Genomic DNA, 17357 nt, shown 5'->3' with positions numbered 1-17357 from the left:
ATTATTAAAAAAAACTATGGTACGTTCAGGTTTCTTCTGTCCTTCACTTAAATACAGTTTTCTCTATAGTTAAACAAATTTCTATAGTCCTATTAGTGTCATATTTGTATGCCTGCTTGTAGAGTATCAGTTAAGTTACATCGTATTACTATAATGATCATAAAATTTTGATGCTTTGCTCACCTTTACTACATACTTTGAGGGTATAACTATTACGCTCTCTATGGTCACTATAATATGACTTTTTTGTTTAAGTGCAACAAATTTCGTTTAAAAGTGCTCAGAATTTGTCTAGTTGGAGTGAGCATTACTGCATTTTGTATCTGTTTGAATAGTTTCAAATGAAATTTCTGAAGCACGATAGTACAAAATGCCAATGTTACTTTTCAGAGTGAAGATTTGGTTATTGTGCTGCAGGTTGCTCATTTAGAAAACTCTGAATTGCTGCAGCTCTTTGTTGTGTTGGTCTCTTGCAGCTTTTGGACCTGATGCATACTTTGCACACAAGGGCAGCCTCAATATTGCAACCAGGGGACCTGGTTCCTGAACTTGTTTTATCATCTACTGGTCTGCCAGTTTCAGGAGATCTAAGCAGGCTGGCAAGGGGCAGTCAGCACCCAACTCTTTGGAATTTGTGCTGGTGTCCACTGTTGCAAGGTGTGTCATCATTTCGTTCGTCTGTGTGTATTTTTGTGCACAAATTCCAAAATTTGGTGCCCAAGTTATGAACGAAAACATGCTTGTGTCATTCAGAATATAGAAAAAAATGTGTGAGTATATTTCATGTCTAAATAGTTTATTTGTTTTTACGAGGGCAAATCAGAAACTCTTTGCCCCTATTTTTTTTAGCCAAATTACGGCTGTAAATGCAAAGTCAACATATCCATTCCCAGCAGTGGACCTTTCTTCGACCGGCCCGGCCTTATCTGCCCGTAGCTCTGCGGCACAGCGCTGCTGTCAGTTGTTGAAGATGGCAGTTGTATGACTGCCATCTTCTGGTTGCTCATATGCCATGGCATATGAGCAACGAAGTGTGATTTATTTTCTATGGAGCAAGGGACGAATGCCCATCAAAATCCACAGGGAAATCCAGCCCACACGTAGAGAAAGGTGTCTCGCTTTGAGAAGTTAAGGTGGTGATGTGAGTTCGCAAATGGCTGTGAAGACTTGCATTACAATGAGCATTTGGGGACGCTGCGTGTGTCGCTGACTGACGACAACATGACACAGGAGCATCTAAAATTTAGTGCTGCAATATAGCTAATGTCTGAAACGGTGTGGGGACTATGTGGAAAAATAGTGCAAGGTACGTAGAATAGTATGCATATTTGTAATTGCCTGTATGTACCTTATTTTGGCAAATAAGAAATAGGGGCAAAGACTTTCTGATTCGCCCTGGTATGTGCTTGTAGGTTTTTCATAGGTCTGTTTAATCTGTGAAATTTCCTGCAGCAGGTGCACTCAAGCTTGCGCTGTTTGATCATCATCATAACTACAGACAATCTGCTCTTCTGTTCAGGCATTGCACGCCTGTGCTGCGATACCCGAAGAAACATCCGCACATCAGCACTGACCTACCTGCAGCGTGCTCTGCTGGTTCACGACCTTCAGGCATTGTCAGCCGCAGAGTGGGAAGCTTGTTTCAACAAGGTCTGTCTTTACTCACAGTGGAATTGACATCATAAAGTCCATGTGATATGATTTGCATGCATAACATGTTCTGAAAATAGCTGTTCAGGACATGTTGCATTATATCGTAAAAGTCTGTTGCTGACATCATAGAAATGTGTTTCCGCAAGTTAAATTGACATCTTTTCCTAGTGTGCTATAGTAGAAAGAAAAAAGTCATCTCACTTCATTCTTCACTTAGCAAGGAGAAGGGCTGACCTTCAATCTTAATTAGTAATAGTTCTTCATTTTGAGAAATGTCAGTCATAATAGATATTGTGGCATATCAAAGTGCAACTTAAGAATTGTTCTTTTGAATTAAAAAAGGGAAAGTGGAGGTTACCAGTTATGGTGATTTTGACTTTGTCTATGCAATTTTGAACGAGCATTCAGAGAAGCATGAACAAAAGCATTAGTGTGCAACCAGATGTGCTGTGGCTTTAACCCCTTAAGTGTGTTGGATGAGCTCCAACAAACTGGCTAATTTTGCTTTCATCCTGGTTAATTTTGCTTTGGACGAGCACAATTCGTCAACGGCAATAGTCTTGTTTTCAAGGTGATCTGGACAAACTCAGCATATCCACTTCATTTTTATTCTACTACATAGACAGCTGCAGTGATAGTGTTTGAAATCCACGGCTATTTTGCTCTTTTTTGTTTTAGTACATGGACATCAGCACTTTATCAGTGCCTCAAAGGCCATGTTGATTCAGTCTTCGTGTTGTGGCAGCCATTTTGTTAACACTGGAGGGGCGTGTTTATTACAGTCTTTGTTTTCTATTACATAGACAACAGCCTTTGTCAGCACTCAAAGAATACCTTTCTGGAATCACATGCTTTTTGCGCCTTTTGTCAGAGTTGAACAATGGCATCTGCCGCTGACAGCTCGCACATGAGTCGTGCGTGCAAAAGAAAGCCACTGCTTGACTCTGACCTGCCTTACAAGTGCTAGAATGCACGAAAAACTTTCTTTGGTGAAGGATTTTGCTTGAAACAAGGTAAAATAAAGCATTTTTCCTTGTTTCTAGCTGTGCCATTTGTGGCAATGACAAGTACGTATATGTTTCATAGTGAAGAGATAAAATGAGGTTTTCACGCTTAAAACATGAAACAAATTGGTTGAAAAAGCTTTAGAAGGGTTTTCAGTGGAGTGAAGATTTAAAATAAGCCATATAAAAAAAAAAATATGGTCACTTTTGGTCAAAATAGTAGAACAATTATAGGGTTAAAAGCGTGATCATGTCATGTCCATTGCTTATATATTTGTGTAAGCGTGACTGCACAGTAGCAATAGTTGTGTTTTATGGAACACTAGTCAGTTGTTCCATAAAATTGAAGCATAACTTACTTTACACATTGTGCAAAAAATTTTCCTTACCTACTCTGTTCGTATCTTTTTGTAGCAAAGTTCTGCGTTACTTATGTGATTGTGATGCAAAAATGACAATGCAGAAAATATGTGTGTCCGTCTTCAACATTAAGGACCTGCTAAATATGTTTGCTGCTGTTTAAAAAAAGGTCAGGTCTAATCGGGCATCCTGATTGAGCCGAGCATTGGGAGCTGCAATGTGGAGTACCTGCAATTTTGATGGCAGTCTTTTGGAATTACTAGTCAAGTAAAGTTCCAGTTAACCCCTGGGTTTCCATGTAGCATTTTCTCTCCTGGTCAGTTTGGGTGGGTGCCATACAGAGTTTGTCCCTTCACTACTACAGCACTTACGAGCTAGGAAATAGGCTGATCTTGCTTGTTCTGTCAAACTCATTTCAGGCGCCATATCACAGCATTGGTTGAGATGTAGTGCTTGCAACGTTGCTGCACGTACTATATGACACTTTTTTTCTTCATTCCATCAATGTTTGCTTTGTGCTGTACATGCTGTCTGTGAGATTTGTGGGTTCGTGAGGAAAATGTGCAAGAAAGAAAGAAAGTAGAGCTAGGAGTAAAGGTCACCTAAAGGTGAAGGTAAAAGTAATGGCAAGAAAGTAAAGGTAAAGGCCACATTGCGGAGGTCTCGCTAACTGGGTGTGTCTTGCATTTCCTGCTTGCAAATGGATGGTACTGCAGACAGCATGCATTTACTGCTGCATGCAAGCTGTTTCTTCATATTGTGAGGGAGCTTCTTAATATTGTTCAGAAGTTTCCAGGAGTTCTTTACATGGCACTTCTCCTGGAGTGCCAAGGGTTCTTTTTAAGCTCATGTGGTAGTTTTTAAACATATAGAGGAGTAGGGTGCTCATGACAGCTATAGAGAGTAATTGATAACAGGGAATCAAAGAGTCACTCGAGTCTGGCAATCCCTTTTTATTTATTAGCTCCTTGACACATTCTGTAATTGCTCACAGAAGAAATGCATTTCATCTGGATATCCTTTATATTTGAATGCATTCTTTTAGTATTTTCTTCTGTTTTACACACTTTACCACTAACTCCATAGACTGCAAAAACATTGACCATTTTGTTGATTTTGAACCTTTATGTTATTGTGTTATGTTTCAAAATAGTGAAGTCGTCTTGAGCACGCAGTGTTGTCGTTTAATTTTTTTTACATATAACTAACAATGGTACTAGACATTGTAGCAGACAACCATATCTACCAGTGTAACAAAAGTTAGGGGGAAAAAGTGATGCAGACTTCACTGTTTTCTCCAGCTCTAAACTCATTTACTTTGACTGCAGCATGCGCTTGTAGAGAACGCTGTCATCTTCAGAACAATGACTTCGTTGTGATGTATACAGCATCGGCTTTGTCCGTTACAATTATTTCCTGCTGTGGCATTTGAAATAAATGTGCAGATGCCATCACTTTTCATAGCCTGCAGACCACATAAGGCCCTGCACATATTACTAAATGGGGAAGTTATGTGACAGCTTGGTGGTTAATGCATCTGGCTCGCAGTTGCTCATTGCTGCAGGGTTCAGAGTTTGATCTCCAGTAGTGTCAATGGGTAGGTTTTCTTTTTTCTTTGCTATATGGTGAGGGTGAAACTGAGGCCGAGAGAGTGATGACAGCACACGATGACAGCGCTGGCACGATGACAATGGTGTAGCAAAAACGATGGACGTATGAATACAGCAAACCAAGTTTTGAGCTGTTGTTGCAGTAAAAAACACGCTATTGCTACCTCTCAACAATGTTTAAGTAATCAACTTATTTTCCAGAGGCATTGGAGGCAAAGGAATTGTGGTTCTGTAAGCTGGCAGGTTAAAGCGTATTGTGTTTTTTGCAGTATGAAAATTCTCTTGTAATAACTATTTTTGGTTGACTGTTTGACAGTTACATTTTACTACAATTCTGTGCTGCCTGCTAGAGTTCATATATAGTGTTATTTGGGGGGGGGGGGGGGTATCACCATTTTCAGGTGCAGCGAACAACAAATCCTTATTCTTGTTGAATCAAAATGCTCCATCTTTGTACCTGCCCACACACAGGCAGAAAATGGATGTGTACATGATTTTATGCTTTAATCTGGATACGTGTAAAATGGGGCAAAATATGTATGCATATTACTAGTATCTACAATCTTCTGTACATCTACTGCTTATGAGTTTCTTAAATGTGTGTTACTTCTTTCTAGGTTCTCTTTCCCCTCTTGTCCAAACTGATGGAGAATGTAAGTCCTCATGACCCTGTTGGAATGGAAGAAACTAGGATGAGAGGTGCTACTCTTCTATGCAAAGTAAGTCCTAGAGTGCATGCATTTTGTGCACAAGCTACAGCCTTCATAATGACACAATTCCTAAGCTATAATTAATCATAGCTAGTCTTTCTTTATTAATTAGAAACTTTGCCCTGCAGCATAAAACAGGTGAAGCATATTATATATACATACAGTTGACTTCCAGTAATTTGACCCTGATGGCACCGATGAAATTGATTGAACTACCCAGCGGGTTGAATTAAACGAGACGCAGAAAAAACACCAAAATACACCACTGATTCATTTGCCAGAATTTTCCCAATTCTAACACGCCCCCAAGTCAAGTGGGCACCAATTTTATATATTCCCAAAGTAGAAAACTAAGGCAGAAATGAAATTAATGCCCCTAAAGAAAGTTGAAATCTAATGCACACCCAACTTTTTAGCAAGAAAAATATGTTATGAATAGTGGCGACCGGTTTCCTAAAGTCAGCTTCACAGAACAGTTTTTGTCGTCAGCTTTGCTGCAACACACTTGTTTGCACAATACGAGCTTCGCAAATGTGGTTTTGGCATTGTGTCCATTTGCACTGCGCACAATGGCATCACTAAAAAAGGGGGGGGGGAGGCAGGCCCTCGTAAGCATACTGACACGTGTACTTGTTTGTCTTTTAGCTTCACGTCCTCGCGTTGAAACTCGCTAAGGGCTCTGGCAGAGTGGTTGAGCACACTCTTCAGTTATGATGCGATGCTTTGCAACTGGTGTTTGTCGAATCCTCGATGTCGAAAAGCAGTCTTTGTATCGTCAGAGATTCCTGAGCTGTTGCTGCTTACTCACAGCGAGACTTGGATTTATGTCAAAGTCTGGTTCGGCAACTATGGTCGGCGAGGTAGATGCGGCAGAATCCGAGAGGACAAACGCACTGCTGGTTTCTACAATTTCCTCTATCTGTGCGATCGTCGTGCCCTTGTTAATGTGGTTGAACTCGTGGCTGAAGTTTGTCAGCATCACTTTCACTTTTCCTCCGTGCAGTCGAGGGATCCCTCTTGGGACGCAAATTTCGCGATCGGGTAGAGCAGATTTTGATCACCCTCGATGATGCCTTCTACATCTGCGGGTGTTTCGGTGCAGACGGAAATATCAATGCTGGAGCGAGCTGGGATGCTCACTTGATCTTCTAGCATGTTCAAGGCATGGTGACTACGAAAGCTTTCCGGCGGTATCGCTTGATATTCTGACAGCGTTATTGACTGCCACTTCAGATCAATGATTGTGCCGTGTTGGTTCAGGAAGTCCATGCCGAGAATGACGTCTCGTGAACATTGTTGGAGGATATCAAAAGTGACAGGGTAGGTCCGGTCATGAACGGTAATTCTTCCGTGCAATTGCACGTTGATGGTGAACCCTCTCAGTCCCAAGTCGCGGTATGGGCATCGTCGGCACACATGGCCGGCCTCTCCGCAGTGATAGCAGAGCGGGTGGTGGTCGGGCGCTTGCCAAATGTCTGTCTTCCTCATGTAGCTGCACTGGGCGACGGGTGGGTGTGCTGGCAGTGGCGGCGGTGGATGATGGAATTGCTGCGTTACAGGGCCTTGGTGCAGGCACAGAGGGGGGGACCTTGATGGCAAGTGACGGCGGCATAGGTCATCGCTTCTAGCACGAGAAGCAGCAATTCGGGCTGCACTTCGGAAACGCCCAATTACCGTCGAAGTTCGTCCTTGACGATGTCAGTGACTGAGGACACCTGCGGTTGTGACGAAGGAAACATCTTGCGCAGTTCTTCGCGCACAATGGCCCTGGTGGTCTCTTGGAGGTCACAGGAGCCTAATGCTTGGGTGGTGCACTGCGGTGTGAGCACTTGGTGGTTATGTTGCCTAGTATGCATTTCCAGAATTTTCTCAATTGTCGTTGCCTCTGTCAAGAACTCAGCTACGGTCTTCAGTGGGTTGCGGATCAGTTCAGCGAAAAGTTCTTGCTTTACGCCTCGCATCAAGAAGGGCACTTTTTTCTCTTCGGACATTTCCCGGTTGGCGTGCCGGAAAAGACGAGTCATCTCTTCCGTGAAGATGGCAATGGTCTTATTGGGTAGTTGCCCTTGGGTTTCCAGCAGAACTTCTGACCTTTCTTTTCAGACAACGCTTGTGAACGTCCTCAGGAAGTTGCTGCAGAACAGCTCCTACGTTGTAAGGGTGGACTCCTGGTTCTCGAACCAAGTCCTCGCGACATCTTCCAAGGAGAAGTACACATGTCGTAGCTTATCCTCAGAGGTCCAGTTGTTGAAGGTCGAGATCCTCTCAAAGGTTTCGAGGCAGGTTTCCGCATCCTTCAACGTAGCTCCACGGAAGGTAGGGGGCTCTCTGGTTTGTTGAAGCACGATGGTGGATGCTGAGGCTTAACAACCACAAGGTTGTTAAGCTGGCCACGGTCTTCATGGTCGCATCAGGCAGAAGTCCGTGCTCTGGGGGCAGTGCTTGCAGTCTGTGGCTAGCTCGCTGGTCTTGGGCAGTGTTGGTCTTGTCCTCGGGCTTTGTGCTTAGATCGTGGCTTTGCGGGTGCATTTGGTACATGAACGCACTAGCACCTTCACCACATGTCACGTAGTAGGGACGGTGAAGAAAGCAGCAAAACTGGGAATGACAAAACTAGCGTTTTAATGAGCGAACTTGTGCCCTCAAAACCAACCAACCCGGCGACCGTGTTTAGGTTTGGACCCCAATACTCTGACGAGGACTCAGTGAGAAACTATTACGCCGCTATTTCGGACCTTACAAGATCATCTGGCGCATTGGCGCACTCGACTATGAGGTCGTGCCAGACGGCATTTCGCTATCACAGTGCCGCTGCTCACGACCTGAAATAGTCCGTGTTGCGTGGCTTAAGCCGTTCTGCCAGCGCTAATGAACTTTGGGACTTTACATATCTGGGGGAACTTTGGACTTTTTTTTTGGACTGTGTTACTTTGGGCTTTGCTTCTTTGTTGTTTTGTTAGTTTTGTTGAATAAGTGTCCTTTTTGTTTTTAGCTCTCCTGTTTGGTTTGCAGCATCGGGACAATGCTTTTTGAGAGGTGGGCATTGACACGTGTGCTTGTTTGTCTTTTCCGAGTGACCGCTTTTCACCGTCCAGCAAGTGTTATCGCACAGCACAGGACGCGCCTGCATGTATCAGAAGTTTATCGAATGTTATCAATGGTTCTTTTTGCTGTCTGTTGTCACCAAACCTTGCGTAATCTGATTTCATGTATGTGCGATGGGAATGATGTAGAACTTTCTGGAAGACGCGCGGGCGTCAACGATTACTCTGGAACCTTCAATGACTGATGTATGCCAACGCGCTTGACCTGTTGATCAGATTTTCGCCGATCGCCGACTGTGTTCGCCGCTGTCGCCATTTTTTGAGTGTAGCCTGGTTTTGAGGGTACAAGTTCATCCAATAAAACATTAGTTTTGTCATTCCCAGTTTTGCTGCTTTCTTCACCGTCACTACTACATGACAATATTTATCTAGATTCATGCTTTCAGGTGTCGCCAATTATGCCACATAACATACCACCTTGGACACTGTCACCACTGGAAATTGTGCTATATACCCCTAGACTCAGCACAAAAAGAAAAAGAAAGGAAGAAAGAAAATTTCTCAAGCAGCGACTCATCAGACTGCTCTGGAATATATAGGGTCTTGCATATTTCGCTTAGCGTGTTCGAAACAAAATTTTGTGCTTAGTGCTGCACTGTTCTTAATCAAATTTTGCAGAACGATTGCAATTTGGAGTCCATGTCGTTCAATGTGACACTTGCCAGAGTTAATTGCCTGGTTCTTTAAGAAAAAAGTGCAAATTTACCTCCGATTAAGGGGATGCGAGCTGCTGCTGCAACGGCGTAAGCATAAACTTGTGTTAATACCTTCCAGCAGCTGCAGAAAGCAGCCGGTCTGGGAGGGTTGCCGTGTGTTACCCACTCTGGAACTTGCAGCAGCCCTCCCTGAAATGCTGCTTTCTGCAGCGGCTGGCAGGTTTCAACACAAGTTTATGCTTGTGGCATTGAGGTAGCAACTCGCATCCCCATAAGCAGAGGCAAATTTGCACTTCTTTCTTAAAAGCCAGTCAATTAAATGTGGCAAGTATAACACCGAACGACATGGACTCCAAAATGCGATCCTGCAAAATTTTAGCAAGAACAATGAAGCCGTAAGCGGAAAATCTTTTTTAGAACATGCTTAGTGAAATATGAAGGACCCTGTATGCACAAAGAATACGCAGCCACAACACACATATTCACTTATAGCTCTACAACTCAATGTCGCTCAATAAATGAACTTTTTGTGCTCTGTACAGAACAGCGATTCTTTTTGTGTCATGAGCGAGCGACATCATCTACGTCAGCTGAGCTATATGGCATTAAGAGGCCCTCGTGCATGTACTTCGACAGCAGCTGCCAAGGAGCTGGATGATATTCACGGATTCGAAAGTAGCTCTACAAAGTATGTGGAACAGGCGCAAGCGATGTAACAACCAACCGGTAGCCTGTGGCATTGCCTACCTTCATCACAAGGTGTACATTCATGGCCATTGCATCACTTTCCATTGGATACCTGGCCATGCCGGTGTTTCGGGAAATGAAAAAGCAGATGAAGCTGCCCGAAATGGACTAGAATACTGAAATTTTAGAATAATAGTTTTTACAAAAGCTCATGCTCCGAACATGGCAAAAAAATGTCTATGCAGAAAAGGGTTGCCTCTGGAATCTGTCTCTTAACCAAGGTAACTTTGTGCTATTGATTGACCCTGGAGTAAGATCAAGAATTCCACGACCACTTCCTTGCCACTTAGAGACATTGTACTATTCGGTTCGACTGAATGTAGCATCCACAAACAATTATCTGTATCGCATAGGGTGTACCACTGGTCCCTACTGTGATAATTGTGGCAGTTTCGAGACAATGCAGCGCATTTTAATTGAATGCCCCGCATACCGTGACGAGAGACATTTTTTTGATTGCCAAATGGACGGGGTTTGTCATAATTTGCTAACATTACCTAGCATCTTGGGCTCAATGCCCTGACCTCCAAAACAGCCGCGGGTCTTGGATTTATTGTTCTAATGCCTATCAGAAAATGGTCTTCTTGGAAAGCTTTAAAGATTTGCTGTATGATTTATAAAGGCCTGAATTCACCCACTATCTCACCTGTAAATATTATTATCTGGATTTATTCGCGCATTTCATATTTATATTTATTCTTCTTTATTCCACTAACCCTTGGAATCTTTTAATTCCCTTTCCCCTCCTTAAGAGAGTAGCATGTCAGCAGTTGTATACGTGCCAGTAAAAATATCTTTTCTAATACAAAGTATCTCTCTCTCTCTCTCTCTCTCTCTCTCTCTCTCTCTCTCTCTAAGTTTCCACTTCTTGTGTTTTATGTGCATGTTTACTTTTATAATGTCAATCTGGACATTCAGCTGACGAAAACTATTTGCTCTGTTTAATTTTTTAGAAACGTTCTTTTTTGAAATAAGAAAAATTGCTAATACAGTATAAACACGTAAATTTGCACTTTTGATGTGATGTCATGCTGAAATTGGGAGTTGTGTGGTGCACTCGTTACTTTGTACATTTCCAAAAGAAATTAAAATAATTAGTTGTTAGCTACAGAACAAACTTTATTCTTAACCAAGTCACAAGGTTAAAATTTTGCTTTGTTGCTTAAAACGAAAGGGTGGAGGGAAGGTGTTGCAGTGGACTGCCACCCCTGGTGCCGCTGACCCTAGTCATGCCACTGACCGCGCATGCAATTTTCTGCCAAATTTTATCGAAAGCAAAGAAAAAGGCACACATTATAATTGGGTATATACTGTAATCAGTTATTGTGAGCTACGGTTTCTGCTTGAAAATATTCCTAGAGCAGGCTGAAAATAGGCGTTTTTGGTGGGAGATTTCTCTGACGTGTGTTCAATGCATTCACTCCCCCTAAGCTCTGCCAAGACAGACACTGCCACTAAAGGGGTTGCTATTGGAGTTACCATAGGGGTCAGGCACGTGCTTGCTGTCTGATCAAGTTTGAATTATCTGGTGAAGGCCAATTTTAGGATCGAAATAACAAAAGTTTGTGCTCATAGAAATGCATGGGCACTGGCGATCGAAATGCACCTTCGATCGAAATGAATTAATAGAAAAATCCAGTCAACCAGAGTCGAATTAATGGTAGTCTACTGTATAGCTTGTTTTTTTCAATGAAGTCCAGGAAGAATCTGTGGTGTGGACCACAGATCCACAGATGTCAGCCAGATGGGTGGCTTGGGGGTCTAGCCCCACTTTTCACAAGTAACGGTGCCTTGGTGACCGCAGTCTGGAACAGCTCCACTGGAGGTGTGATAGATCTGCGAGGGCAGCTGGGTGGCAAGTTGTACCGAATCATGATTGATAAGCTGTATATTTATTTAATACACTGAAATCACACTTAAAAACACAGAGAGGGTTAAAATAAAGATGTTTGCAGTAGTGCTTCTTAAGATGCACTGAATTGCAACAGTGATGCTTCCTAGTGCACTAAAGTGGAATTTTTTGCTTTTCAATTGGGTCTAAAGGTCTAATTGTACCTAAAGAAGAAGCGTTAGTGGAATAAAAGTTCAATAGAACAGTTTTTTTGTAACTTTGTAAGAAATTTATTTTTCTGTTCATTAAGACTTTGAAACTAAGCTTACTTGAGTATGGATCTTCTAAAATGAGCTTTCTGTTCTTTAGGTCAAAATTAGCAAGCCTATGTTTTGATTTGTTACATAGGCACTCTTGTTACGGTTCTGTCACACATTCTTGTTAATGACCCATAAAAATGAGTGTTTTGTTGAATGGGTAAAGCTAATATTGTGTAACATGGTTGTAACCTAAGAAATAATTTATTGTTTGGCAGCCCACTGTCTTCTGCACCAATTGTCTTAATTTTACAAGAGCGTCCTAATTTCCTAAATCATTAGCAGTAAACATTGGCTGCGGTAATTGTCGTAGAGGATCCACGCATGCGGGAGTAATTTGTAACCTCAGCAACTACATACATGTCACTTGCAAAAGAACTCACTGTCCTTTGTGCATAAAAAAAAAAGTAAGACTTGTATAAATGCACTGCTTGAACCACATAGAAAGCAGTTATTTTTTATTTTGCATGCCTGGTGAGAATTGCTTTTCTCAGTTCCTGGGTTTTGGTTTCTATAGATAATTGTGCTCTTTATTTACCTTGTTAAAAATTTGGTTTTAGTAGGAAGCACTTTTTCACAGAGATAATGTAATTGTGGTTCTTCAGTTTACATTACTTACTATTATTTTAAATCTCTGTTGGCAGGTATTTTTGCAACATTTGAACCCATTGCTGTCCTTGCCCACCTTTACTGCCTTGTGGTTGACAATCTTGGATTTTATGGACAAGTACATGCATGCTGAGGATAGCGACCTTCTGGTAAGTATCGGTGTCAGTGGTTTTGTGAAAAGCAAAGGCTTATGGCGAAACGAATATTTGTCTGACGCAGTAGTAAATGTACTGTGCAACTTGCCGTTTCTATATTTCACAAAGTACAGCTCACTTCAAAACAAGGAAGCTATTTAGTGATAGGCTCCTACACAAAAGAAATACCAACAATGCATGGTTGTCAGGAAAGCGATTATTGATCTTGTTGAAATGCTTATGTGACATCTGCTATTATAGCTATTGTTGCAGTTGTACGAGTTAATTCACATATTGTTATTTTGCCTCTGTGACATTTTTTCTTTTTCGTTTGACAGAGTGAAGCTATTCCCGAGTCTCTAAAGAACATGCTGCTGGTCATGGACACAGCAGGAGTTTTCCAAGCTGCTGCTGGAGAGGAACTTGAGAACTCCTCCACGGGTTACACTCAGCTCTGGACAGTCACATGGGACCGCATTGACAGCTTTCTGCCTCGTCTGAAAGAGGAAGTGTTCAAGCCACTACTTCGCCCATCGACTCCTCCTGCTTCACTGCCAGTCATTCCATCAGAGGATGCTGTGCTTGAAAGCAACTGTTCTGCTGACCAGGCCATCCGAACAACTCGGGAGGAGGACTCTTATGAGCTTGTCTCTGTTATGGGTGTGTTGGTCGTTTTCCTTTACAGAAAGTTGGAAAATACTATTTCTTTGTCATTTAAGCTGTATAGTAAAGACCAGCTTGCAATAGTTGTCAGACACTTCAGTGTGGCCCAACTTTACCTAACATGCCTTGTTCTTAATAGCCTGGCATTGGTAAGAGGCAAATAACAATTTCGGATTTTGCTTCAGTTTTCAGTGGCATCAATTTCATAACAGTGGCTGAATGTAGTTCATTGGTTTCTATAGTTTCTTTCTCGATCCTTTCCTGATTTTGTCACTTCCCCTGTCTGATCGTGTAAAGTATCAAGTCAGACAAATTCTTCAGGCATTGTGCTTAACTTAATTTTTTTTTTGCATCAAAGTCTCTCTCCTATTCTTGAAGTTCTGCATGCTGCTACCACCTGCTGCGTTGAAGTAGATCCAAAGAACTGTTGTTATGCGGCACATACCAAAGCATGCCTTGTGTTTGTGTTTTGCTGGCCTTGCTGTGCCATGAAGAAGAGTTGAGCACCTCCTTTTATTAGTGGCCTCTCTTATTGCAGTGGAAGAGCCAGGCATTGCAGAACGAAGACCCTCCAGTGCCAGCGTAGGAAGCGAGGGCAGCAGCATGACTTTGGGGTCAAGCAAAGCGGGCTTAGCCAGCAGCATGGCATTTCCCGACATACCAGTTGGTCCTGTAGGAGCTCCTGGGGCTCCGGTGCCCCCACCCCACTCAGTGATTCTGCATCCGCCATCACTGTCACCGCCACCTGTGCTCCCCACAGCCGTACCTCAGACGGCAACACCTGTGCCACTGGTCATTGACCCAATTGTCTTTTCTGAGCAGCATCACTCAGTCTTTGCACCTAGCCAGGTAAGCATATCTTGTTTACTAAAAATGCAATCTATTGAAGCTTTTCACAAAAATATCATTGAGACTTTTATGCATTTTGCGTGCTCTTGTTTTCAACAGAATGAAGGCATTAATAGCCAAGGGAAAGGCTTGAGTCATATGGCTGACTGGACTAAATTTGGTGACAAGAATTTCACGCGACAAAGAGGGTCGGCAAAATATGCATGAGTGTAAAGATATGCAAGTTGGATCATACTTGCAACAACAGTGCACAAAGAGCGTACCATAGATTCGTTGTCTCTTTCTTTTCTAATGTGGGGAAATAACTTCCAGAAATTCCATCTGCCGAAATGTAAATAAACTAATAAACCAGTTCAATCAGTATGCACCTTTTGAAGGCTCCCAAAGCACCGCACCCTCTCTCGAAAGTGAAATGCTTTCTTATGGAACCTGAGCAACACACTGGAACGGTGTGATGCCTTTCACGAAATAGCATATTTACTCAATCCTAACGCATCCTCAATTGTAACACAACCAGATCTTCATACTTCAAAAAAGTAAAAATGCAATGCCCTTTTTTTTCTCACTGTTCAATCTTTTATAGTAAGAGAGAGATTAGTGGTGATTTGTTTTCACTTGGAAAAAGAAAATTTAGTGCATCCAAGCTACAGTGGAGTGGGCATCCCTCATCGTCACTGTAGGAAGCTACGTTATCACTATCAACAGCTCCAGAGCATCTTATTTGTTGCTGTCTATGGCACTTTAGATATAGTACCGCATTTAATAAAAACCTTGTGGGCCACAGCAGCCTGCAGCAAACTTCCACTGCTCCCACAGCTGCACTCAACATGTGGCTTAGATTACAAAAGCTTTTGATGCCAAACATGATAGCTTGTCACTATTGTAGTTTTAGTTTTGTACTTGGACCCAACGTGCACATAATTTTTATAAATATTTTTCTGGAAAAAAATGCATGTTAGAATAGAGTAAATATGGCTTATATATTCCCGAAAACATTTTTCAAAAGGACTTAATAATAATAGAGATAGAGTGAAATGTTTTCTTTCCCTATTCCCTCTCAACTTATCAGTTTCTCCTAGCTAGGGTGGTGCTGATAGCAGTGCCCTGTCTATTGCGTCTTTCATTATTTTTTTTCTTTCATGTGAGGTTGGTGTCTGACAAAGGTGCCTGAGAGTGACAAAGGAGCGTTGACAGGAAGTGCAGGGCTTGTTGACGACCACCGTTTCCTTGTTTCCTAGAATACCTGGAAGGATGTGCATGCATGTGCAAGCTTGTGCTTGCGAGTAAATCATGATCACAAATGATTGTCCATTGGCTGGCATCTATGAGTCATCGTGCCTGCTGTAGTATCATCACTAACATTGCGTAGGACAGAAAAAAACAGTGGGGGCTATGAAAACTGCAGGAGAGAGCAAGCAATCTATTGTGCGAGATTGTAGGTTCCCTCGTTACCTTACTGTTGTAGTTCACAAAATGGTTTTAGCAGGTCATATTAAATGTAGCATCACCAAAGCACTATTCTTTGTTTCATTATGGAAATAAAACCTGAAAAGTGCTGTTAAATGAAGAAAATGTGCTATGCTTCTGATTTACGAGCACCATCAAGTTGGTGCGTACGGAAGAGTATGGCCTCTGACATTTATCACTCATAGTGTGTCTGAATAGTTCTATTAATGATTTGGGATTATAAGCACCATCAAGGGGAGTTTGCAGAAGAGTATGAGCCAGTTTTCATTGCCTCCAAGATTTACTATGCTACCCTGTGGTGCCTCAATGGACATGCCATAACCTCCAGCATACCTGAAGGATATAGTGCCATTTGATAGTCAGCAGTCTGTCTTGTCTATTTGATTGTGTCATCCTTGCACTGGAAAATATCACCATGTCAAACCAGCTTGTCCAGCAGTAGATTTTAGCGCACATTTGCCCATGCTGTATGCCTTGGTTCAAGCCAAAGTCTCCGGACAAAGGGCTAGGGCCATTGCAATCCCTGCTGTATGTTGCATTATCGAGGTTTGCGTCTTCAGGGGGCTTGCTCCTGATTTATGCAACTGATACATTGGGAATTTTCAAATTTTACCGTGTCAATAATAACTCAAAATGACACTTGGTACATACCACTTGCAGAGGAACCAAGTGAGAAGTTTCTTTTTTTTTTCTTTTTTATTCGGGAGAATTTGTCGCAAGGCGTAAATAGCTACTGAGCAGTGCACAGTGGCAGTCAAGTAAACGGGCAACTCTTGAGCAGTGTTCCTGTAAACATGTGACCAATCATATGACTGTGATTGGTAGGTCATGTGAAAGGGGATACCATCTGCATTTCAATATTTATTTAGTGTGCTGTTGAATTTCTTTTGTCATGTATATCAGCATCACCTGCATTTTTTTTTCCAGAACCCTGTCAAGTCAGCGGATCGGTGAGGATCATTCTCCAGCTGAGTGAAGTTTTTACATTTGCATTGCTGCTCTGCTTCCAAATGAGTTTCTCAAGGAGAATCAAAAGGTTGTATATAGTTATACTAATAAAATCTACTAGGCTGAATGTGGCATCTTCTGGACTTATGTGTTGGCATTTTTTTTAGTGAAAGGTTTCACAGCACCAGTTGTCATGAAACTTCATGGTTTTATGTGGCATTTAGATGGAGGTTAGAAAATTTTTAATTACGGGGTTTTGTTGCCAGAGCCGCGATAAGATTATGACTTGTACCGTAGTGGGGTATTATGGATTAATTTGGCTACGTGAGGTAGAGACTACCTAATTCTAAGTACATGAGCGCCTTTCTATCTCGGCCCATCGAAATGCGGCCACTGCTGCTGGGATCGAACCCGCGACCTCGAGCTCAGCAACGCAATGCTATGGCCACTGGAATACTACAGCAGGCATTAACTCAGGTGTTCTATAAATAAAGCATGAGCTTAATGCTTAGCTCATTAGTACATGGTGTAGTTATGACTAGAGGTTTGCTGTAGTGCAATATATTGAGACTGTCTTGAAGTGACTTCAATGTCGCCTTCCCAGCTGTAGAGGTGGTCTTAAATGAAGTTTTGTTCTACTTGTAATAACAATGATTGAGCATGTTTGCTTCATCTTGATTAACCTTTTTCTTCTC

General features: G+C 42.2%; 1 protein-coding gene across 6 annotated transcripts in view; it reads left to right on the top strand.

The window, feature by feature from the left end:
• The window catches only part of garz (Sec7 domain-containing protein garz), a 100982-nt gene extending 84177 nt beyond the window's left edge, over nt 1-16805 (top strand). For 5 of the 6 annotated variants that reach the window (XM_075697553.1, XM_075697576.1, XM_075697547.1 and 2 more), the window contains exons 28-34: nt 477-657; nt 1520-1650; nt 5245-5346; nt 12637-12750; nt 13074-13395; nt 13937-14247; nt 16642-16805. In XM_075697553.1, coding sequence (XP_075553668.1) covers nt 477-657; nt 1520-1650; nt 5245-5346; nt 12637-12750; nt 13074-13395; nt 13937-14247; nt 16642-16668 — 1188 coding nt within the window. In that variant the 3' untranslated portion in view covers nt 16669-16805. Of the gene's footprint in view, nt 1-476; nt 658-1519; nt 1651-5244; nt 5347-8827; nt 8996-12636; nt 12751-13073; nt 13396-13936; nt 14248-16641 lie in introns of those variants that run through there. The other variant, XM_075697584.1, reaches the window with a different exon arrangement.
• The last annotated feature ends 552 nt before the right edge of the window (nt 16806-17357 follow it).

The sequence above is a fragment of the Dermacentor variabilis genome, chromosome 1, assembly GCF_050947875.1.
Source record: "Dermacentor variabilis isolate Ectoservices chromosome 1, ASM5094787v1, whole genome shotgun sequence".
Classification (NCBI taxonomy): Eukaryota; Metazoa; Arthropoda; class Arachnida; order Ixodida; family Ixodidae; genus Dermacentor; species Dermacentor variabilis.
The sequence above is the reverse complement of the archived record's forward strand: the minus strand, read 5'-3'. Positions and strand labels throughout refer to the sequence as shown.